The sequence below is a fragment of the Crocodylus siamensis genome, chromosome 5 (genome assembly GCF_052110815.1).
Source record: "Crocodylus siamensis isolate JL-2025a chromosome 5, ASM5211081v1, whole genome shotgun sequence".
Taxonomy (NCBI): domain Eukaryota; kingdom Metazoa; phylum Chordata; order Crocodylia; family Crocodylidae; genus Crocodylus; species Crocodylus siamensis.
The window spans coordinates 129080083-129104503 of record NC_143399.1 but is presented as its reverse complement, the minus strand read 5'-3'; the positions used below and the strand labels follow the sequence as shown (position 1 = coordinate 129104503).

General features: G+C 41.0%; 1 protein-coding gene across 14 annotated transcripts in view; it reads right to left on the bottom strand.

The window, feature by feature from the left end:
- Positions 1–24421, bottom strand: part of CLASP2 (cytoplasmic linker associated protein 2) — a 221824-nt gene that overhangs the window by 2038 nt on the left and 195365 nt on the right. For all 14 annotated transcript variants that reach the window (XM_090050336.1, XM_090050323.1, XM_090050327.1 and 11 more), the window contains 8 exons: positions 18697–18840; positions 17403–17509; positions 16516–16672; positions 15261–15489; positions 8189–8382; positions 6518–6646; positions 3515–3721; positions 633–749 (listed from right to left, as the gene is read on the bottom strand). In XM_090050336.1, coding sequence (XP_089906462.1) covers positions 633–749; positions 3515–3721; positions 6518–6646; positions 8189–8382; positions 15261–15489; positions 16516–16672; positions 17403–17509; positions 18697–18840 — 1284 coding nt within the window. The remainder of the gene's footprint in view (positions 1–632; positions 750–3514; positions 3722–6517; positions 6647–8188; positions 8383–15260; positions 15490–16515; positions 16673–17402; positions 17510–18696; positions 18841–24421) is intronic.

Below are 24421 nucleotides of genomic sequence, written 5' to 3'. Positions count from 1 at the left end.
CTCCCAAGGTGGAGAACCTTGCATTTTTCGGTGTTAAACACCATGAGGTTCTCGTCTGCCCATTTGCTGAGCTTGTCCAGGTCAGCCTGGATCACCCGCCTATCTTCTGGCATGGATGCTTTGCCCCAAAGTTTGGTGTCATCAGCGAACTTGGCCAGTCCACTCCTGACTCCAATGTCCACATCATTAATGAAGATGTTGAACAGGATGGGTCCCAGGACAGAGCCTTGAGGGACCCCAATGGTCACAGGGCACCATGATGAGTGACTGCCATCAATCACAACCCTCTGGGTCCGACCACGGAGCCAATTTCCCAGCCAGCGGATCGTGGTGGAGCCAAGGCCACAACTGGGCAGTTTGGCCAAGAGGTGATCATGGGATACCAGATCAAAAGCTTTTTTGAAGTCAAGATATATGACATCAATCTCTTCTCCCTTGTCCAGGTGATAGGTCACCTGGTCATAGAAGGAAAGGAGATTCAGTCACATAGATTATTAATTTGGTAGCAGCTTCATTGACCCTGATTATCAGTCCTTCAAATATGTACATACCTTAGTTTGAACAGACACTTCCAACTACACTGTAAACATACACATGACATTATGGATAGCTGAAAATTATTTTTCACTTACTTTACTGCCAGTGAGTTGACTAAGATGTGGTTTAAGTTCATCGCCAATTACTGCATGGATGGCTACAAGGCAGAAAACACAAGCCTTACGAACACTGCTCTCTGAATTATCATAGCCCTAGAAAACAACAAAATTAATGTTACTCATATACTAGTTAATGACTTAAACCTGCAGTAAATTTACTTTCCCTTTTTATAGATGCATGTAAAAAAACTACACTAAATGTTTAGATTGTCAAACAAATTAAGACTGCCCATGCAAGAAAGGTTACTTACCAGTAGCTTTTGTCTTTGGGAGTCATCCCTTTGTCATATTTATAGATATATAGCATGCAAGGTGTTGAACTGCAGATCTGCCTTGAAAAACTTTGTCTCCATTACAGTGTTACACAGTTACACAAAATCTCAAGAGAATAGTATCACATTGCCTTCACTGTAACACTGCTGCTTTGCAGAGAGAGTGGTCTCAGACACCAGGGAACAGGAAGGTGGTATGAACAGAAACTGTTAAGTAACATCATCTTTAAGGGCCTTTGTCCATTCATACTTGTGGAATATTAGCAAATAGCAGTCCTCCAGGATGATAGTGGGTAAGAAGTTCTTAGGCAGGCACAGACTGCTTCACCATTTCTCCTACACTGAACATGAGAGCCCAGTGTAAAATCCAAGTAATAATGTTGCACGAAGCTCCTTAGCTACTGTTCTGCATACCTCCATCAAGAGAACCTAGCAAGGCATGCCATGGGGACTGTGGAAAGGCGTATTTAAATCAGAAGTTACTGGTTTTCCAGCTAAAATGTAGCAGAGTGCTGTTCACATCCCATAATCCAGTGGTATAATCTTCGTATGGTACTTGGTTCCTCTGCCCATATTGCCCCATACGCTATATATAATACTGAATTTTCTAAAGGGCAGGGTTTTGTTTCTCCCTGATGTCTTTCCATTGCTGATTGTAATATTATTTTGCAATCACACCCAAGGGAATCTCTTGTCCATATTTACATACAAAGAGGGAAAACTGAGACTACCTGAGGCACAAAGTTCAGATGAGGCCTTATAATGCCTTTGTGCGGAGGGGCCATAATATAAGCAAGAATGGCTATCAAAACACTGAACTTACTCTTCCTCCCAGATTTACTGCTATTATGAAGACTATTTTGATTGATAAACACACAAGTGAAAAGTAGCAAGATACTCATTAAAAGTTGATCAATTTTGTTAAGTACGATTTAGGTCTGATACAGACAAGGCTTTTGCAATGGGGGCAAATGTTTACCAAGCTCTAAGTGAACCTACTAGGGTGAAAGAGAAGAGAGTCAATGCTATTGCGATTAGGTTCATGGCATTCTGTGTTGGGTTATAAGATGATAGCACACAAAAAGTAACGTTCATGGGGAAAAATGTCCATGTTCTCATACCAGTGAAGCTGCTGGAGCAGTCTACAATAGTCTGTTTCTTTGAAAGACATGTCCATTTGGTATATGAAAATCTCCTGCATAAGAGTCTCATGTTCAGATGGATAAAAAAAAGAGATCTAGATCAACAAGGCCATAAGACGCGTATTAAATTTTCCCTATATTCCTGGACTCTGCTCAAGCCACAGGCTTTCCATAAGAAAAGAGATTATATACAACTCTTACATAAAACCAATAAAACACACACCCAATTCTGAGCTGACATCTGAAGTATACTGCAAATACTACAAGGACCTTGGCAAAGACTTGCCAAGTTGTGAACAAATCACATGAGAGTGCCTCAGGTCCTTGATTTGAGTATGTTACATGAACATCTGTGTCCTTTAAGGTAAATTACATGCCAGTATCCCTGGAATAAAGTAGGAATAGGGTCCTCTAAAATATACTCAAGAACCTACACATTTTCTTTTGTACTTGGGGTTTCTGAAGTCTTGGGATAGGGCTCAGGCCATCACTCTTCCTGGAGATGAAGAAACGGCAGATATACCATCTTTTCCCTTGGTGTTGCTTAGGGACTTAACAGTGGCTTTTTTTGAAAAAGGCTCTTGTGAGAGGGCTCCATAAAAAGGAGAAGGACAAATAGGTAGCCAGATGCAGTGTCCATCACAAATGGTTTCCAGTGCCTAGTGATTAGAGGCAAGTGTATAGCCAGACACTGTAAGAGGAGAAAAGAAAGCTACGTCTGAAGAAAGAAGCACATGGAAGGAAGGGTTGTTGATCTGATGTTTGGCTAGATCATGGAATAACTACTTGGACAGAGAAGCAAAAAGTGTTTTAGCCACAAGTATTAAGGAATCCAGTTCTCACACTGCTGAGTTGCTTACTAGTACCATGTGAAGAAAAGGCAGTTACCAGTGCCAAAGAAAAGGCCTGGCTGGATTGAGGCCAGAACTGTTCTCGTCTCCAACAGGACTTTCTTGTAGACTTTCTTGTACACACATCCAGATAAAGAAACCATGCGAGCTCCACCTGAGATTCTTCCATGACGGCTCCTCAAACTGATTCTCCACCATTCATTTATTTGCACAACCTTGCAGAGTCATCTCTTGGACTTCACTTCCCAAAAACCAGATCACACACATTGTTTTTCAAAGTTTCAGAAGAAAAGAAAGAGCTTTAAAGGCCATTTACGAACCACAGGTTGAGAAACACTTTCTAGAAGTACTATATTCATAGTCCCTTAAGTTAAAATGTAATGTAATTATCTTATTCTTTAGGAACAAAGTAAAATTTTGGATTCTAATTAGGTACAATTAATTTTAGCAGTTTGACCATCAAAAAACATGTTCTCATGACTGATAAACCCAATGCAATCATCTATTACCCAAATGAAAATTCATGCAAGCTAGTGATATGCTGCAGAGATTTTAAGTTATTTTCATTCTTTATCTTTACTATAGGTTCTTACCTGTATTAGACCTGGCACAATCTCTGGTAAAAGCTGAGTTAGAGTTTCTTTAGATACTCTTTCTATCACTTTTGTCTGCATTTTAATTGCAGCCAAATTGATGGGATAATCTGCAGTTTGGATAATGGGACAAAGAACTTTGATGCACTGATCTGGGCTAATGGAAGTGGCTAGCATTGAAGCAGCTTCTTCAGCAGATCTCACCACCTATATAAATATTAAATAAAGACATTGAAAAATAATGATTTACAAAAGTGCTTATACAGCCTATATTCTATTAGTTCTGCTTTTGAGCCTTACAATAAACCAAATACATCTTATTCATAATTTAATTACCCATTATCTGCTTTAAATACTACAAAAAATATTTGGATCAGAAGAGAACCCCAACAAGTACACTTTCCGAATTTTTCAGTATCTATAAAGTTCCTAAATGGAAACTTTGGACATTGAGTACTTCAGGAAATGTGGCCCTTAACGATAATTAAAACAAATATTTTTATGGTGCCAATACAGACATCAACATTCCTCCAACCAGCCTGACAAGGGATGTTAAATCTGGTCTAGAACCTCTTTAGTAACTGCTATGACACTAACAACCTTGACAACTGTAAGGGCGCTTGTACACGTGATGGTCTTTACAATGTACATGTGATGAAAATGTAATTTGTGTTGCTTAATGGTGTCACACATTATGCATATGCCAGTTTTGGATGTTTTAAATGACTGCTCATTGAAAACTAAACTACATCTGGGTGTAGGTTAGCTTGCAATATTGCAAATTGCAACAATGGAGCCATCAGCTCAGCCCCCAGCTTCAGGAAAGACAAGCAGGCTTTGGCACCCTTACCTCCTGCTTTCACAGGCTAGTAATGAACTATAGCAGGGAAATACTGAAGGAACTAATGAACCTTTCAAGTACCTGCTAAAGGAAGAAGTGGAGAGGGGCTCAATTCCCTTTTTTTTTGGTGGAGACCTGCCCATCTCTCCTGCGGATGGGAGAGTGGCCCCTGAGCTGTGGGGGCCCTGGTCCTTTCCTCTCTGGTAGCAGCACCCCCCACGGCTGCCTGGGCAGGCTGCTGCCCCAGCCCAGAGGCAGCACCTGGCCCAATCCAACTTTTCTCCGATCCTGCACAGGGAGCAGTGCCCGGTGGGCTTCCAGTGAGAGGGCTCAGGGAAGAGTTGGATTGAGCTAGGTGCTGCTTCTGAGTTGCAGCAGCATCTAGCCTACAAAAAGCCTGCCCTGGGGGGGCACTGCCACTGAAGGGAAAGACCAGGGCCACCCACAGCTGAGGAACTGCTCAGTCTACCAGCAGCTTGTCCTCTGGCTGTGGGCAGCTTCTGACAAAAAAAGGATTCAGCCCCTCACCATAGTGTGGCAGAAAAATTGAAATAGTGGGTTACAATTAAAAACCCACCATTTTTATTTAGTGGGCATAACATAAAACCTTGGGGATAAAAAAAACCCAAAATAAAACCCTGACACATGCACAATGCTCTAAGTTGTTTCTTCAGTTTCGATTGTGATTTCCCTGCTGTAGTTCATTACTTCTTTGCAGGTCCTTTTGATTAGGGAGGCAGATTTTTTTAGTTTAAGAGAATTTCTTTTTTTTTATTTTATTTCTTTAACAAAAGTACAGTTTTACTTCAAAAGTAAGCCTCATTTGCATACATCTAGAAAAAATTAAAAATAAGCCCTAAAATCTTGAATTAATCAAAGGTTTAGTATGGAAATTAGGAGCTGAAAGCTAGAAAATGAGTATTCAAGTTACAAAATAGCAATACTGGACAGGGTTTTTCCCCCACACTGCATGTCCTGCTGGCTGGCAGTGCACTCAGCTAGGTTGCCGATATACAGGGGAGCTGTTCTCTGGTGCTACTTGTGATGCATACTCTAGAACTGCCTGCATTTCTTTACTGGCTGATTCTGGGGAGCTAAACACACATTTCACTTCCAGTTGCTGTCTCTGTTTCTAGTGTCACAAAGGGAAGCAGGAGGTAATCCTGCCACTTCTGATGATGGTAGTGTGGAACGGTATGGATTCAAGAGGGTGGGACTTCTTCCTCAGCTCTGTCCCCTTTGTTTCACTTCTTCATTTAATGAAAGCAAGGGACTGGAAGAATGAATGGAATGGAGAAGATATTACAATAAATCTGACATAAATGGTGGAGGAAAAAGGAAGGAATTAATCAAGAGATTAGTAGGAGATGACAAGAAAATGGAGAGGTTGCAGTCAAGTTTCCAAAACTTGAGCTCTGGAAATCAGCTCCACAGAGTATAAAAAAAAGGAAAGAAAATATGAGTGAATATTTAACTAAAAGTTACAGAAAAGGTCTTCTGAATTTTTCTGCCTACCAACCTCAATAATGAACTGCTTAGTGTTTTGGTGGGCACTGTTTACATTTCCTGTTTAACCCTTTGTGTGCATGTTTTCCATAAGCTGGGATTTTTTCTGCCTGTGATTTCCCTTTCCTTTGTCTTACACTTCCTATATCCTTGCTTCCCTTATTGCTTTTCTTCTTTCCCAAGCCTGCTCCCCTCTGCCAGATTAGTCCTATCAGGCATATCATTCTTTACTCCTTCTCTCTCAACTGCTGCTAAAATAATATGAGAAATGAACTCTCAAACTACTGGCACAACTTGGTTAAGGAACTGCATGAGATAGAGCTCTGATCCCTTGTCAGGTTCAGTTTTGTCTCCTACCAGCCTAAGTCCAGTGGAACTACAGAGCTCCCTGAAAACAACTTGCCTTCCCCAGACCTTCAGTCTAAGTAGCCACAGTGCTAAAGATGGGAAAACAGTCCCACCAGTAGCACCTAGAGAATCACGGGAGGCTCATATATAATTGACTTTACTTGCATTATTAAGGGACAATATCAGGGCAAAAATCCTAAACTATAAGACCAATTACTCACTTGGTGGCAAACTATTTTATCAAGCACATGCTTTAAGCAGTACATTTGATCTGCAATCTGTCACATCTTTAAACAGAACTAACCAACCTCCTTATGAGGATCCTTATGAGCTTCCAGAGTCTTCATGATTGTAAGCTCGGCATAATTTTTAAATCTTGCTGGTTGGTTCCTTAGAATTTCTCTTAAAACTTTCAGTGCTAAAGCTCTGATTGCATGCTGAAAGATAAACGTTTTAAATAATTAGGTTATTTCTCTTTAGTTAGATGATCGCTCTTTAACATTAGCTTGGCAGTTGGAAACAGAACACATAAAGCAAGTTACACTGTAACCCCACATGTTATACAAATATGAGCCCAATCTTTCTGTAAATGGAATAAGCAAAATAATCTTTAAGGCAACCCATTCTTTTCCCTACCCCTCAATTCCATATAAAATGAAGCAAAGAGTTTATTGACATACATTTGGGCTATCAGCATTGTCTACAAATCAAAAAGATGCAAACAAGTTAATCCTAGCACGTGGCAATAATATGAAAAGTCACTCTATTGGATTATTTATAACATTTATTTTACAAAATATTGAAATTCACAGTGTTGTAGGATTTACAAAAGTGTGTCACTGTTACCATTTTTGAATCTTTATCACCAAATAGCCATGAGCTTTAATTTCAGGTCCGATTACAAGAAATGCACATAGTTTTGACAAATCTAACTACTGCATTTTAGAAATCTCAACAATCTCTTCTAAATGTCTTTCTATAAATAGCATTGTTTTGCTTTTAGGATTTTAGACTTTGGAGAATGAGCTAGTAAGTTTTGTGCCACAGGTTATTTTTATGTCGCTCTGGAAAGCTAGGGAAAAAAAAAAACTCCCTTCCAAAAAGGAATGAAAGATGTATACACACACCGTTCTTAATATTTCATTATTCTAAACAAACTTAAGTTTTTCATCCATTTAAAACCCCAGCTATCCAGCTGGAGGCCTATATAGGCTCTAGTGGTAGCCTCTTCTGCTGTGGCAGACAAGGACCCACAGGCATGTGCTACTAAGTGTTGCCCACTCAGCAGGAGACCACGGGAAAGGAGGGGATTTGCAAGGGAGAGACCCCAGAGACTGTAGCCAATGTGATATATGGCTTGGGACTGCCTGTGGCCCCCCAAATGCACTCAAGTGGACAGCCCTGATTTAGAATACAAATAAGATCAAGAAGGTAACAGTCTTCTACTTTTGTGCATAATACCCACTATACCATCAATCACCACAAACACTGGCTGAAACAAAGCAAGCCAAATGCAGCGCAAGTGCATTTGAATATACAATTCATGATTTTTAAATTAATTTATATTTAATATCTTTTTAATTGAAAACAACAGTCATTATGCTATTTTTTGTTTATTGGAGGCTTTCCCTATAGCTAGAAATACTGACTCCCATTCTATATGTGTGTATCCAAGCCAGGGGCAGGCAACTATTTCAGGTGGAGGGCTGCTTACTGAGTTTTAACAAGGGTAGCTTTTCACTGTTTGGGACATTTAGATTATTCTAAATTTTAAATTTTGCTTGTTTACTTATAATTTCCCTGCTGTCATAAAAAAGTTATTTCTAGCAACATTTATTGTCTAATCCCCTTCACAGAGGCACATGTTAAAGCCAATACAAATCAAACAATTGAACAGGTTACTGAAAAATGGTCCCTAACGTCAAAAGCAATATCTATAAGTTGTCAACTTTTTCTTAGTTGGGTTTGTCTGAGCTTACCTCTTTGTCCCCAAGTGTTTCAAGTAACAGGAGTAGTATTGTTTTGAAGTGCTCATCCCAAACACCAAATGACTCTTCTTGAGTCAATTTCATAAGCTCATAGAGGGCAGCCTTTCTTTCTTCAACTCTCTCGTTATGGTTTGACAGTTCCTTCAGTAACTCTGCAACCAGATCAGAATGGTCCAGGGGAGGCTCTATTGAAAAGGAATAAAGGACACATTCCTTAACATTGTAGGTGCAATAAACATCAGTGTCTATGTATATTATCCTACTCAGAGACACTTTCTAAGTTGATTAGTGTTAAGATGGACTGACTTCATTTTCCTCATATTTGTTTGCCAAAAGTTTTATCATCAAAATAAATATTTAAATACTGTTATTTTCAGGATAACTGATAGTCCTTTACGATGTCGTATCAAAACAGTGTCTGGAATAATGCTGAGAAACAAAATTTAAGCTTTAAATTTTCCAGTGTTGAAACTGAAGGTTTTAAAACCTGATTTATATTAGATAGGCTGTAAACAGATATCACATTTATCCTGGGATAAGCCTTTTTTATCCTGGACCAAACTGCAATCATAAAGACATCCATGTCCACTGTCCCAGGATAAACCCTAAAAACGTTTCCCAGTTAAGAGGTACCCAGATTTTACCCCAGGACAATGTTTCGCAACCAGTGTGCTGCAGCAGAAATGAACATGCGTGCCATGGAATTTTGCCATGGCAATGAGCTACAATAGGTATGAGGATAGGGAATGCCTTAACAGGTGTGCTGTGGAAAATTTTTATTAACGTAAGCGTGCCTTGGGCTGGAAAAGGTTGGGAAACACTGCCCTGGGATATCGCAAAGTACATCTGTATGTGTATGGTTATCCCAAAATTTCATCATTGAATCAATGGCAGAAACACAGCACTGTACTCAAATGATCACTAATCCCTGATTAGAAGGGTGATGCATGTATATGCCTATCCTGGGATATTTTTGGTCTGGGATAGACACAGGCACAATTTATTCAAGGACACACAAAACATCTGTTCCTAGATGGACATAGCATATTCCCTTCTTACCCTACCCCATAATTTTCTTATTTAAATGGGTTAAATACTAAAGGATTTGTGGCTCAGTTTTTAGGGGTTAAAAGGAAATCGATGCTTCACAGCACATGTGGGAGTTCTCTACATATTGTACCAACAAACGTTCCTTCTACATGAAAATGTAGCACTAAAATGAAGCTGCAGCAACACCAAGTTAATCAGGACTACGGGAATTTCCTAAAGTTGCTGTCACTCTGACTGTCATTTAGACAAACTGTGTGTGCAGAATAATTTTAAATCTGCAGGAAATGGATACTATGGTGATGACTGAAGCATGGATAACTAAGTTGGCACTTATACAGGTTGGGCAAAAAAACCCTACAATGCTTGCAAATCTTCAAACTTAAAACCTTGGTCTCCATGTGACTTCAATTATTATCAAATAATCTTTTCTTCATTACCAAATAATAATATATTCTGCCTCTGGAAAAGAAACTTCCATGCCTTCTACCTAGGTCTTAAAGGCCTCTGGCAGATATTATTTCCATCAAGCAACAACTAACATTGCCTGATGGAAACTCATGGGCAAACTCATTATGTTGTCTGACGGAAATGCCCCGCATCACATTCAGAGGGCAGGCGACCCAGAAAAAGGAAAAAAAAAAAGTGCCTTGGGAACTTGCTCTGCTAGCACTCATCAGCAAGGGGAGCTAGAGAGCTGTTGGCAGGAGCTGTCAACTAGGACTGTGTGAAACAGCACTGTTCCATTTCAACTTGAGTTTTGAGGTTTTGATGGAAAAGCATTTGTTTTAAATTTCATTTTGATTTGAAAAAGCCGTTCCATTTTGCTCTGTCGAAACAGTGAGGCCGTTTCGACGTTTCACCCATTAGCTATAATGAGGAAGCTCAAAACAGCCTCTCTCATCTGGCAGGCAGATCAGGGCTGCGGGCTCTCGATCTGCCTGCCAGATGAGGGAAGAAAGCAGCGCTAGATCAGGCTGGGGATGGGAAGTCCGGGCTCAGTTCTCTTACCCTGCGCTATGATCGGCTTCCTGCAGCCCCACGGCAGGAGCCAGGGACAGCCTGTTTCTCCCCGGTCTCCCACCACCTCGCTGCTGGCTGCTTCAAAATTCAAAACGTTTTGACTGGCCTCATTTTGTTTCGAGCCTGTTTCAAAGCCTTTCATTTCATTTCGATTTTGCTGTTTTGAGCTTGAAGCGAGTCAAAACAGTGTTGAATTGAAACAGCTGGTGAAATTTCGCACAGCTACTGTCACCTTCAGTTGTGATACTAATGAGAAGCGAGCTGAGTTCCCGTTGGGAGAAAGAGTTCCTTCCCTAACCCTTGCACTAGTGCTTTTATGCAACTCTTGCACCAGTGCTCCCCACCTACCCCAACCAGCAGCTTTCCAAACAAACAAATTCCCTCCCCCTCTCTCAGATTACTATTGTGTGTAAGCAAACCAAGTAATCTAGAGCATGGGTTTCCAACATTTATGTGCCCAAGGGCACATTCAAATTTAAAAGAAAGCAGCAGGTGCCAATATGAATATTAAAGTTTAGAATTTAGAATCCTGGATATGCACATGTGCAGTTTCGTTTGGGGAGGGAGTTGTAAGTGCCACTCCGTCACTGTGTCAGTCAGACTGACAGTCTCATTTTGGCGGCTGTTGCATACAGCCTGTGAAAATGTTTTTGAAGTGTTGCCATTCTGAGTTCAATCAGCAGTGACAGCATTTTTTGTTGGAATAATGATTTTTACTGATTGTGAAAATGCGCACAGGCACCTGAGTAAACCTCAGAGGGCACCATGGCACTGCGTTGGGAACCGCTGATCTAAAGTGTCTGTTTACACTTTGCTTCTCACATGGAAGAGAGACTACTTCTTTCATATGGCTTTAGGAGTAAGAGCTATCCTTACAGTTTTAATTCCAAGTTCCCCAACCAGACCAGTTCCTTAGGGAAGAGGGGCTAATGGTTCCTTATAGAAGCAGCTGGTTGGGGAAAAGGGAGAAGGCAGTGAGTGATGCCATCTACTACTGCGGTGCCCTGGGGCAGCAAAGTTCAGCATGAGTCACATGCTGGAAGTGGGTGGAGAGGTGAGAGCAGGAAAGGAGTGGGGAGAGAGCAGTCTACCCTGGGATTCTGGAGGACCTGGTCAAACACTGTGAGATGCCACATATTCAAATCAAAGCTTGATAGAAATCCAGCTACAAAGTGTATACTATATTTTTCAAGCAACGTCTCTGTGGCTGCTTGGCTGTTTGTATTGTATGATAATTATTTTGCACATGTAGCTGTCTAAATTTACTGCACAATTAACTAGTTAACTGCATAATAAAATGTAATGGTGTGGTACTGTGTAAAAGACAAAAAAGCCCAAAATATTTTTGAAAGAGGAGAAATTGAAAAAGTTCTCTTTCAAAGCAAATTCTGGTTTATAGAACATATGACAGAATCAAATTCTCAAATATGCAAAGAATGGCAAATCAGTTAAAGATTGTATATCTAGGGTTATGGATAAAACTGTACTGGTGATGCACTGGGGGATCACCCCCACACATTTAATATTAATCAATTTTATGTATAAACACTGATGAACACTGAAATGGATAGAAAGGGAGGAAAGGAGGTAAAAGGAAAAAAAAATCTGGGCCTGTGGGGCGGGGGCTGCCACGCACACATGCGTATATGCACACATACACAGCCAGCAGTACCGGCAGGGTGGTGGGAGCTGCTCTGGCAGCTGCGCTTTCCATTCCACTTCAAGCAGGACTCAGGAGCTACTTCTGCAGGTAAGTCCATGGGATGGGGTGAGAGAGAGGGTTGGAGGGCCAGGACTTTGGGACACCAATGGCACAGGAGTGGTTTCGGCACATCAGAGCTTGGCACCCAAGCCCAATGGCACAAAGCTGATCCAGGCATGACAGAGTATTTGCCCTGAACCCCACTGCATATCACCTATCAACCGTCACCAGTCACCTATGGACAACTGTAATTTTAAACTGCTTTAAAAAGGGAGGGAGAGTTGCTGCTAAGGAGCGTGCATAACAGTTATATCATAACTGTTAGGTCTGCATGCTCCTTGTTTCATTTCAGAGTTAAAATTGCAGGGTGCCTGTACACAAGTGCGGAGTCTTGTAATTCCAATGAGTCAGAGCAGTCTACAGGAACGTGGCAATTACTGCACTCCAGCATCTCTTGTATCAGCATCCCCACACTTCAAAATGGTGGTAGGGGTGCTTGAACTAAAGGTCGTTTGATGAGCATGAGGACACTGATACACGAGACACTATGGCACTTTAATTAGAGTGTCTCTGATAGCCACTTTAAAGAGCAGCCCCTCCCACACCCAGAACAGTGCCCACAATGATTTGGCTACAGTTGCAGTGGTACAGGAGCATGCAGATGGAGCAGTTTCATTGTAACAGCTTATATTGGCATAATTGGGATACCGATACAATTGTTTTGTCTGTCTGTACACTAGCTACATGTGAAATATTTCTGCAAGAACCATTTTTGTTGATTTCTCCTTGTGATCTAATAAATTAAACACAGTCCGTGAGATGATTATTCTGCTTTTACTATTCTGTAACAGGATGGGTTAAGGAGAATACACTAGTAAAAAGTGAACCCAAAAAGTGAATCTCTCTACTGTCTTGGTAAATGGTTCAGCATCTAGAGCACATTTAAATCATAACTCTTTCTTCTGTTCACAGCAGACAACTCACCTGTTCCATTTGCATTCTGATTTGGCTGACTAGCCAAGGACATGAAAACAAAAATGTTGGTTATAGAAATCCCTCTCCTCCTGCCTCTATTAATCAGCATGTTAGAGTTTACACAATTAATAATGCATGCATTGTGAATTTTTTAAGTGGACAATTAAAGTTCACCTACACGACAGACTGAAATTGTGTTCTGCTTCAACCCTATGACAGTTATAATTAGCAGAGATGACTGGAACAGAGAACATACTTTTGCTGAAGTAATGCGATTATTTTTACTGCTAAAACCTGTGTACTAGGTTTTGAAGATAAATTACCATGATAAATTCTCATACTGAGAACACATATTGGCATTAAATTAGAGAAACAGGTCCTTTCAGTCCATGATACAATTATCAGCATGATAGCCTCATAAATTTTTGTTCGTGTTAAAAGCATTCAAACATAACAGCATTAGTTCATGAATTAAGAATTTAGCAGTTTTTACAGGACTAACATTTTATAATATAGTTATTCTTTGGGACTCAGAACAGTATTCAAAGTATGGTATGAACTCAGAATTGCTATTAATGTTATTAGAACAAAACAATTTGAAGATTAGTAAATACTAATGGTAAAAGAATTTTATAAAATACAAAAAGTAAGCTTGGATTCTCCTAACCAACATCTTTTTTTTTTTAAATCGGAAGGAATGCGACAGTGCAAGGAAGACCAATTTTCCTGATCTTGTTCTTAAAGCAATTATGTTTGATTTGGATGGAGAGAGGTACTTTTTCCATCATCCAATTTACTTAGGTTCAGCTATATTCACCAGGCTTCATGACTAGCTGCAACTGCATGTGAGGCTGTCTAAAATAATGTTTATATACTTCACTACTTAACTAAATTGGGACTCCCAAGGAACAGGTATGTTGCATGTTTGTGGGTTCTGAGGTAGGGAAGAAGTTGAAATAGAAAATGTATCTGTGCGTTCCTTCAAGTGGAAGGGAAGAAGTTCATCAGTGATAGTTGAGAGAGTAATATCTGTGACTCCTCACAGTTCATAAGGGCAATCAAAGGGAGGCAGTAAAGCTACCCTAGTAGAGTGTCCCACTCCACCTAAGTCTATCTCAGTATCCTTTCAGACAACGCATCAGAAAGGAAAAAGCCAGTCAATGCTAATATAGTGGCCTCTCACTAAAAAAGATAATCTGAAGTTAGAAGTATGGTTCCAAAAAAAATTTAAAAAATTTAATGAGGTTGTTGCTGAAAGCATAATGCATCAGTCACATACTGAACAAAATAGACAAAATAAATACCTATATTTACCCGACTCTAAGGTGACTTCAAATTTTAAGATAACTTTCCAATATTTATAAATTTGTTCTAATTCTTCATGTACATGAGCTAATTATTGGAGGGCTGTCTTAAATTTGTTTTTGGGTTAAAAATATGACAGGCCAATTGAAAACTGGGCAAAAAGTTCATAATGGACTGCAGACTGCACTTTGTAGAAAACACCATGAACTAGTTGAATGAGGGAAGACAAATGAGCAATGTAGAATATGAAAAGAAAACACGCTTAAAAAAAAAACAACTTTTGGTGACAAAAATTACGAGAACATACATGAAGAAAGCTTAAAATGCAACTTAAAAGCTTACAAAGCAGCAAGTTGAAGATCTATGTTTATGTGGGTTAAATATACTCACCTATTCAGCAGATGCATTTTCTTTCCCCATAATGTTTAGTCAACACACAATACCAGACTTCTGTTTCAAATAAAAATATTTCACTAGGAAAACCCTGCCCAGTTCATCTTTCACCTGAAGCCAGAACCAGTGTGGCCCCATTTGCTTTTTGTTATATAAATTGCAGAGATTTTTTTCCCCATGAAAATGTTTTAAAAAGTAGTAACGAGCAACATAATTTGGAACAATTTTCCTTTGCCAGTCATGCACTAAAATATACTTAGAGAAACTCCAGCTTAACCACATAGTATAAAATAAAGCATAACAATTCTCTTTCTTTAACTGAGTCCTTTACTTTTCCCAGAATACTTTGAATTTACAAGGAAATAAATTAAAGCTACAATATTTATTGTATTAGAATTCTATTTGCTTTTACAAGATTGCTTCATTCGAAATTTCACTTGACAGGACTGCTCTCCAATGAACTAAGTCTAACAAATATGATTTATTACATTCAGCATACCTGTTTTTTCAAATACCTTTATATACAGCTAATAATTTAGCTCTGCCTTGGAATTCATGGTGTTAAAACTGTATGGCTATCGTTCATACTTACCATTTTTCCTTATAATTAAGACTTACCATCAGGAAACTGCTCTGCATCATCATCAAACATGGCTTCTTTTAAAGCAGATTTATTAAATGGACTGATGCTATCTGAATAATTATACGGGTTATAATCTCGTGAACGTGGTGAAGAGTGGGGAGGCATCGTGTTAAGTAATGATGTTTTGTTATCAAGAGCTGTTCGGCCTGTATCAGTAAAACCACTTCCTGCTCGCAGATCCGCTATTCCAGAACCGCTGCATAGCTACAGGGGAAATAAAAAGAAATTACACAAAACATATGAAACGTACGCACACTGTTTTCAATGTATTGCAGCTCCAGGGTTAATAGTAGAGAATAAAAATAAGCTACAAGATTGTGACTAAAACCAAGCCAATTAAAAAAGTTGATACCAGGCCTCTTCGTACAAGGAGCTTTTGCAATAGTTCCGCTCACTTAAAAAAACTGTAGTTTTCCTTTCAAACAGTGCATATGAACAATGTCTAAAACTGCACTGGAAAACGGAGCAAAATTTCATTTTGGAAACAAAGTTAGGTAATTAAGGCACCAAAGTAAATGGATAATTTTTCAGCTGCTTTGTGACAAGAGTTCCAGAAGTCTAATCTACAAATTTTGCTCAAAGCTTTTAGACACAAATAATATAAAAATTGCAGATAATCAATCCATAATAGAAAGGCCAGACCCCCCCAACCCATGTTAAACAGTGGAGGTTGTGGGGGAGAACAAGTCTTAGATTCAAATTAATACAGAATATTGCAAGTGAGAAAACAGAAAGCATATGTAAGCACAGGAACAGATAGCAAATCACCACACAGTGAGGACACAATTTATGGTGATGGGAAGTAATCTGACTCACTGATTTGTTTTTCTCCATATTTAGATCCTTATGGAAGAATAATGAATGAGTGCTTTAATATAGAATTATGGCAAGGTCACTGGGACTGCCCTGGCAGCCTGCAGCCAGCCTTTGGGCCGGATGTTGTGCACCCCTGCTTTAAGGCTAGCAGTAACATTTTCAAAATCACCTATGTGATTTAAGAGCCTATTTTCAAAAGTTAGGCACTTGGAAATGTAAGTCTAAGTCTCAGTGAAAAATCAATGGAACTTGCCTTCTAACTTTTGGAAATGGGGCTTGAGAGGTTGTGTTTTTGGGGTTTAAAAAAAAAATATATCTTAGTATACAAATCTATTTAGAGATGAACTAAGTTTACTAAATCGGGTCACATTTTGGTTTGCTGATACAATCATCGTCTTTCATTTAAATACTCACTGAATCACCATCATTGTCTTTTTTGGAATCCCGTTTCATAGGTTCATTCATATCTTCTTGACTACGGAAACTGAAGTTTTGAATGGCTTCAGTAACTCCACGAAGAGAACTATATATGTCTTCAGAATTCATGTTTTCTGTGTCATAATCAAATGCACTGTGGACCAATAGGGAAGGAGGTGGGGAAGAAAATGTGATTTATTTTCCGGTTTTGGGTTATTTTTTATTGAAGCTAATGTGGAACTAAAGAATCTAACTAAAGTTTCAAAGACTATAACGATTTAACTCCATACAAAGAAAGAGTCAGTCCTTCACAACTGTCCACATTGAACAGTGGGTACATACAACTGCACTCTGATTTTGCCAGCCTGGCTGCCTGCAAATGGCAGTCCTCCTTTGGTTGGGTGACTAGGATCTGGGGCTCCTTCAAACTGACTACCATCAATTAGTTGATGAGGTGCCCATTTATAGAACATGAAGAAGAAGCAGGACTTCTTTTGCTCCATTCCACTGTGGCAAGTATTACTGCCCTGGACTTCTCCATAGTTTATTCTTTTAAACTACTAACATACAAGGGAGAACTTGATTATAGTGTTAGCATTTAAATCTATCAGTTATTTGAAGATAATATTTATAACATAGGTCTCAACTGGCAGAAATGGCAGCTAAGCCAAAGAAAAGCATTATCAGTTACTCCTGTTTATTTCCCAAATGTTATGTTTTCTGGAAACAGTTCCTTTCTGATAGCTTTTTGAGGACTGATTATTCTTGGAGTCTGGTGTTTGATTTATTCAGATTAAATTCTTTCTATACGTTTTGATGGGGCTAAGCCATCTAAAAAAGCTCCAATCACGAGTTTGGGAAGTTACAATACTGCCTTGTATTACCTTGGTGACAAAGTATTCTGTGATGTATTGGTTGGGGAAGTGAGAGGACTGGACCAGCTGGCTGGTGAGCGTGGAGTAGGCCTTGTTAAGGGGCTTCCCACTGACCCCTGAAAGAAAAGAAAATGATACTCCTGAAGAAAATGACATTACCTTTGCATTTATGCTATGCTTAATATTTAATACCAGAAATGTCTGGACAAAATTTACTAGTCCAACCCCTTCCTTTTCGAGACTCCCTAGGTAGATGCAACTAACTTCAGCAACTGAAAAATAAGCAGGAGAAATTTACTTTTTGTGAAGGTTAAATACAGTGAAAGTTACTTCAGTTTACTTAAAGCAGGGGTGAAACATATGACCTGCAGGCCAGATCTGGCCCACAGAGCTATATAAAACGGTCTCTGGGTTACTGGACAGGCCCTGGTCCAGTGCGCTGCATGCAGCGTGCGGGCTAAATCCGGCACTACATGTGCTGCAGATAGCATAGGACACCAGTCTGGGATGCCACATGCAGCCTGTGATGCAGATCCCCTGTGCAATGTGAAGTGCCAGGTCCAGCCCATGTGCCACAGGTAACACACAGCCCAAGCCAGCATTTGGCATACGGGGCTGATAACCATGCATGTTGTACGAGGCACAGGGGGCCAGCATGGGGCATGTGCTCCAGGCAACACCCTGCCAGTCCTGGAACCAGCATGCAGTGCTGGTCAGAGGGATGCCGCATGGAGCATGTGCCCTGTGCCATCTTCATGCCACGTGCATGGCTAGGCTAGCCCTGCACACCACATGCTGGACTGGCCAGCCCCACGGCTTGCTGTGCATGCACCCTCCAGGGCTAACATGGGTCATGCCTACACTATGCGGGCTGAACCCAGTGCTGCACACAGCACATGGTAGCAGTGCACACAGCACCCTAGAATGATTCCCTGCGTTGCCTGCAGTACAGCGTCTAGCCCATGAACTAGTTGGCGTGCACCCCATGTTGGCTCCAGGAGTTTTCATGTGCAGTATGCAGGCAGGACCTGGCTCTGCAGGTGGTCAGTACCAATTTGGCCCACAGACTCTTTCAGGTATGCTCATCTGGGTCCAGAGGCCAGATGAGTTTAACACCCCGACTTAAAGGTTATTATGGTAAGAAAATAAACTTTTTCCAATATATACACATTCATTTGGAAGAACAGGTTTTACTCCTATTCATAAGTCAGGCCCTCTTCCCAATATTTCCCTCCACAAAAGCACAACAATATTAAGAATTACCAGGCAAAAAACAAAATTAAAGTTTTAAAAGCATAAATACCTGGCCACCGTTGCCTGTATTCCGGAGATGATTGTGGAGAAGCTTTGTGGCTCCATCTTGAAATGTTTTTGGTAAAGCACCTAGTAACATCGTAAACTCTGGAGTGTTAAGTTCAAATAGGGAAATCAGCACTGACTGTGCAGCCTAGAGCAATATAAATCAAACAAACAAAATGGTATTAGAGAGTTATGTCACAGATGTTTTTTTCCTACCAACGTGGCTTCCAGCAAAAGAAATAATCAAAACAGAGAAGTATTTAATTATTTTAAAAACTTCAAGAATAAAGACAGAGTCATGTGATAAAACAACAATGGACAACTGTTAGGAAACTGTGGGTTCACACACTGAAGACTCTAGCGAGGAATCCTCATTCTTTTACATTCCACAATGCTCCTAGCAATATGTCATCTTGAGATGTGCTTTCTGACATTTTTAGACTATTTGTAAGTCCTCCTCACATTTAGATTCATTTATACTACAGTTTTCCTTGGCTGATATCAAATCACATGTCCTTACTGACCATGAAATGTAATGACTGAAGCAGTCCTTTTATTTCTAGGCAATTCCAACTGCCTGATGTAATGGCATTTATACAGCTTAATGAGTGCATGCCCATTTGATAGGATAACACAGGGATGGCCTACCCACAGCATAGTGCAGGGCATACCAGAGAGGGAGCAGGGACTACAGGGATAGATTGGTAGGGAGCAAAAAGCAGAGCAACAGATCGGACAATAAGCAGAAAGCAGAGCAACAGCTTAGGTAGGGGAAGGGGATCAGAATGGCCCTGTGACATGGTGTGGGGCTCACACTGTGGCACACCTGCCAATAAGGTTGGCCCCCACTGGGCTAAAAAAATCTGGTGGCATGGCCACAGGACAGTCAGATGTTAGAGAAAGGTTGGATATTGTTAAATTACACAGAATTATTTAATAATAACATTCTGACAACTCTGATTCCAGGACTAACTGGCTATGTCTAGTTTACATAAAAGCAGGTTAGCATCAGTCTGCCATGCACTGGACAGAACCAGTGCCTAACGCTGGAAAGAATGACAGGCTACATGTTTAAGTACCAAAATACTTAAACAAGTAGTTTAGAAAAATTCCTTCAGATATTTATTTCTCTACTTTTACTTCCAAAGCAATGGACTGTAGCAACTTCAATTAAAAATGGATAGCTCAGACTGCACATGAATATTAGCACAAACGTGTATGCATTTAATGCAAAAAAATACTAAATGCGATCAACAAAAATCTAAAAACATTTTCCCCCACTGGTGTTTGGCTCAAATTTTTTTCCTTCCACTATCTTAGCTGTTTTACCTCAGCTGATCTCCTTGAATGCCCTCTTTTCTCCTCATTCCCCTTGTGTGTTATCTTTTTTTCCCACAGATAATACTTTAGCAGCACCTCATAACAAACAAAAATATAAACTAACCAAGTGCTTAAAAAATCATGGCTTTTACTCTTCTTATACGATATACAGTGGAGTCGCATCATACGCGCATTTAACTAACGCAAATTCATCATATGTGTATGCCCCAGAGTGCCAGCTGTTTGGATTCAGCCTGCAGTTGCCCCCCACAGCACTGTGCCTGGGGCCATCAGCTCTGCTGGGAAGCTGTGCATGCTGGCCAGGCAGGAGTTTGGTGCAGGCGGCCCTAGGCGGGAGCAGCTGGATGGGGGAGGAAGCGGACTGTATCACTGGGCAAGCCCCCTGGCTCCCCTCCACCCCCAGCCAGCTCCTGGGACCTAGCGTGCGTGCAGCCTGCAGCTGCCCCCCACAGTGCTGTGCATGAGGCCAAGCAGCTACATTGGGAACAGCCCTGCTGGGAAGCTCTGCATGCTGACCAGGCAGGGGTTTGGTGCAGGCCAGCTGATTTTCAAGGGTAATTTTGACTATAAGCAATTTTTAACTTACATGCTGACTCTAGAACCTAACCCCCATGTAAGATGCGACTCCACTGTATTCCCCTTCTCCTGAGGGTCTGTCTTGCCCATTTAGATCATAAGGAAGGGGTGAGCAACATTTTTGGGCCAAGTGCCAAAAAACACCACAACCCAAACTTGGAAGATGTTGCATACCAGGGGTGGACAGTGGGGAAGCTGCAAGGGGTCTGATGCTTGTCTTGGCAGGGCAGCCCCAGCCCCTTGCTCACCATGATGTGTGCCTGCAGCTGCCACCAACAGTGTTGGCAGCAGGGGGTTGGGGGGAACAGGGACTGCTTGCAGCTGTGTCTGCAGTAGGGGGGGCAGCGGTGGGCAGCAACCGCCTGCAGAAGCCAGTGGTGGCCAATCTTGGGTGGGGGCATGGGCGCCCCCGCTTCCCCCTATATGCATCACCTATGCTCCTACCACCATCAGGTCTGGGCTCTGGGCAACTACTACCGCCATGGAGTCAGGGCTGCTCACAGCAGGGCTTGCAGCCCCCCAGCTGCCTGCTGTGAACAGCCCACCCTCCATTGCTGGCAGCAGCTGTCCAGAGCCCAGGGTGCAGGCTGGCTGTGGCATGCCGACCAAAATGGCCTCACACATCTCTGGCATGTGTGCCAGGGGTTGTTGACCCTTATAGTAAGCTCTTTGAGGCAGGGACAATTAAATAGTGTCCAAAATTTGTGCAGCTTCATATGTGACATTTTACATAAACCAAATAATCTGCATATATTTACTTCGCTTTAGAGATAATACTGTTTGCCACATGCAGTAGTAGCAGAGATAAGAGGTGGGATGTACTGAAGTCTGCAACTGTATAGAGTGAGCAGGTGACAAAAATGCCCTAGGATAGGTGCACAGGGGCAGAATGCTGGGGGGAGCTGTGGACTGGCTGGATAGACTATCAGATAGCTTGAAGAAATTTGATTTCAGAATGTATCCTTAAAGCAGGGGCAGGCAATTATTTCAGGCGGAGGGCTGCTTACCAAGTTTTGGCAAGTCCACATTAATACCCCACCCCCTGGTCGCCATCTTGTGACCAGAAATCCCTTCCCCTGACCCTTGCCACCAGAAGTCCCTCCCCTTCCCCCATGAGTACTCTTTTCAGCAAGGAGTTTTGCCATCTTGGAACCAGAAAAATACAAAATTATATTCTAAAAAGCAAACAACTACAGCATTTATTGATTTGATTTCAAAAAATATTTTGTCCTGATTTACTTGCGTTTGTGTAGTTGCCATAGAGGTGATTGCACAATAGCTCACAATGAAGTCTTAGTCTTATATATTGTGGGGAGTGTGTATAGGTTTGTGGGGGAGGGTGGGCTGTGTGAGGGGGTGTGGGGTTATGCGTGTATGGTAGTGAGAGGGGGGTTTGGGTGCACGTGTATGGTGGGGTGTGCGTGTAGGACTTATCTTTGAATGCACACACTCTGCACCCTTGCATGCACGTACACACTGCCTGCCCCTGCACGCACATGCGCACACACATATGCACATACCAGCATGGCCCCATGCTCCCTGGTCCGGCGATGCAGCTGGGAGCCACGTGGTGCTCGAGCAGGGCAAGGGCAAGAAGAGAGTGAAATGGTTGGGGGTGGGTGGGACTGGGCTGCTTAATCCTGCTTCAAGCTCCCCCTGGGTCCTACTGCCTCTGGCTCCTGTCAGCTTTGGGAGGCAGCCAGGAGCAAATAAATATTAATTTACTAATATTTTTACGGGCCCTGCAGGCTGGATAGAATGGCCTGGCAGGCTGGATCTGGCCCGTGGGCTGCATTTTACCTACCTTCTGCCTTAGAGGATGCCTGCACAGGGAGATGCTAGTATATATGGCTACCAGGCTGCTTGATTTTTAAGAAAAGCTAGTGGGAGGGGGTTCGAGAAAAAATGGAGATGCCAGTTGTTGGGATGTATGGCATGAAATGTGACATCCACGTAGGAGCTGAGGATGGTGGCATCTATGCTGATGATGGCTATAGACGTTAGACTGCTTGGAAGTGAGGGAAGACAAGTATTCAAGGTTTAATGCACAGAGGAAAATGGAAGACACATAGGTCAGAAATTTCTGCTACCACTTCTTTCTCATCTTCTGTCTATATTTGCACTCAGCTACAACAGGGATGCAGAGAAATGGAGGTCATGTAGCTCTTAGAGCATCTTCCGCTGGCCAAGCAGTACAGTTGCAGCCTTTCCAGTAACTCAGCATAATGCATGCTATCTGGGGTGGATTGTGAGAGTGCTTACAATCTGCACATTCACTGGGTGCATGACAACTGGAAGTATTGCTTTCCATTTCTCTGCTTGTAATGTGTCTATATCATATAGCATAATGGGGTCAGACCACAGTGTGGGCCTCTGTTATACCTAATAAAGCTGTTTCATATAGATGGCTTATTTACAAACAAAGTATTTAATTGTGGACACAATGACCATGACATTCAATTTTTACTCGGAAGTAAATTCTGATTTAGTGAAACCAAAATGAAATCCATAGATTCATCAACTCTTAATATGAAAAATGAGTAAACTAAAGAAAAAAGGGATAGGATTATAATACATATATACACACACATTACCCCCAGATCCTGAGTCCCTAGATTGTACATTCAGCTAACAGTACAAGTAACGTTACTGCCACACTCATCTTCCTTTTCTCTTCTCTGCTATATCCCATCAGTGCATTGTGTCTTCTTAGAAGCTAAACTTCTGGGGGCATGGACTATTAAATTAGTATACAGCACCACAAAGTAAGGATTCAATGCTAGTTCAAATCTCTGGACTGCTTTTAAAGATGTATGGGTTTGGTTTGAATACAAGTGATTTTAAGAAGAAGCTTGCACCTAACCAGTTATAGTCAGGGAGTAAAACAACATCCCCAGGATTGGCCACAGATGAAGCTCCACCTGAGACACCAACCTAATCCTTGATTCACAGCAGATCTTTATAGTAGGATTGTGTATTTTCTCCTTCCAGCAAAGAGTTGTCAGTTTTCAATTTAATCTATCAGCTGGCTTCAAAATAAACTACCTCTCAAAATGATGTAGTACAATTTACAATCCAGTCAGTAGCACTTTTTTCAAATCAACTACAGACTTCATTGCTTTGGTTTATGCTGGTTACTTTAAATGCATGACCTTTACAACTATGAAGTCTAGAGATCAATTGATTGATTTATTCTGAATGAAAAAGAGGCAGAAAATCCCAGTTCACTAAACCACAGCAAAATGGACAAATTCAACTATTGCTTATACTCAGATTTAACTACTGGAAAACATTCCTATTGGTAAAAAAAGTGGTGGAAAAAAGACAAAAAACATTGTTTTGTTTTAACATATATGAAAAGAGCATTTAAATAAGGTTTCCACCTAGTAACGCAGAAAGCTGCTGTGCCTGTTTATGTACATATATTTTTTCATTCTAACCCAGTTCAAGAAAAATAGTTCAAAAGTTTAAAAGGGCCATCCAAATATTTATTGGTATAATTTTTTTAAACAGTTACTAGAAGCTGTAAGCAGTTGGCAATTGCAAGTGGCTCTCTGACAGTACAAGAAAGTAAAATAAGAAAACTGCATGCAATCAAATGTTCCAGATGAGGAAGCTCTGCAGCAGCTCCTACACGATTTCATTACTTATTGACCTAACAATGCATATTAGATATTTTATGCCATCAGATAAGACAGTTTGCCACGTGTCTTACTACTTAAAACTTTACTGATTTATAGGATAGTACTGCTTCAGTCCCCTTACTACTTTATGGTCCGTAACATCATAAAAATATGGTAACTTAACAAGAC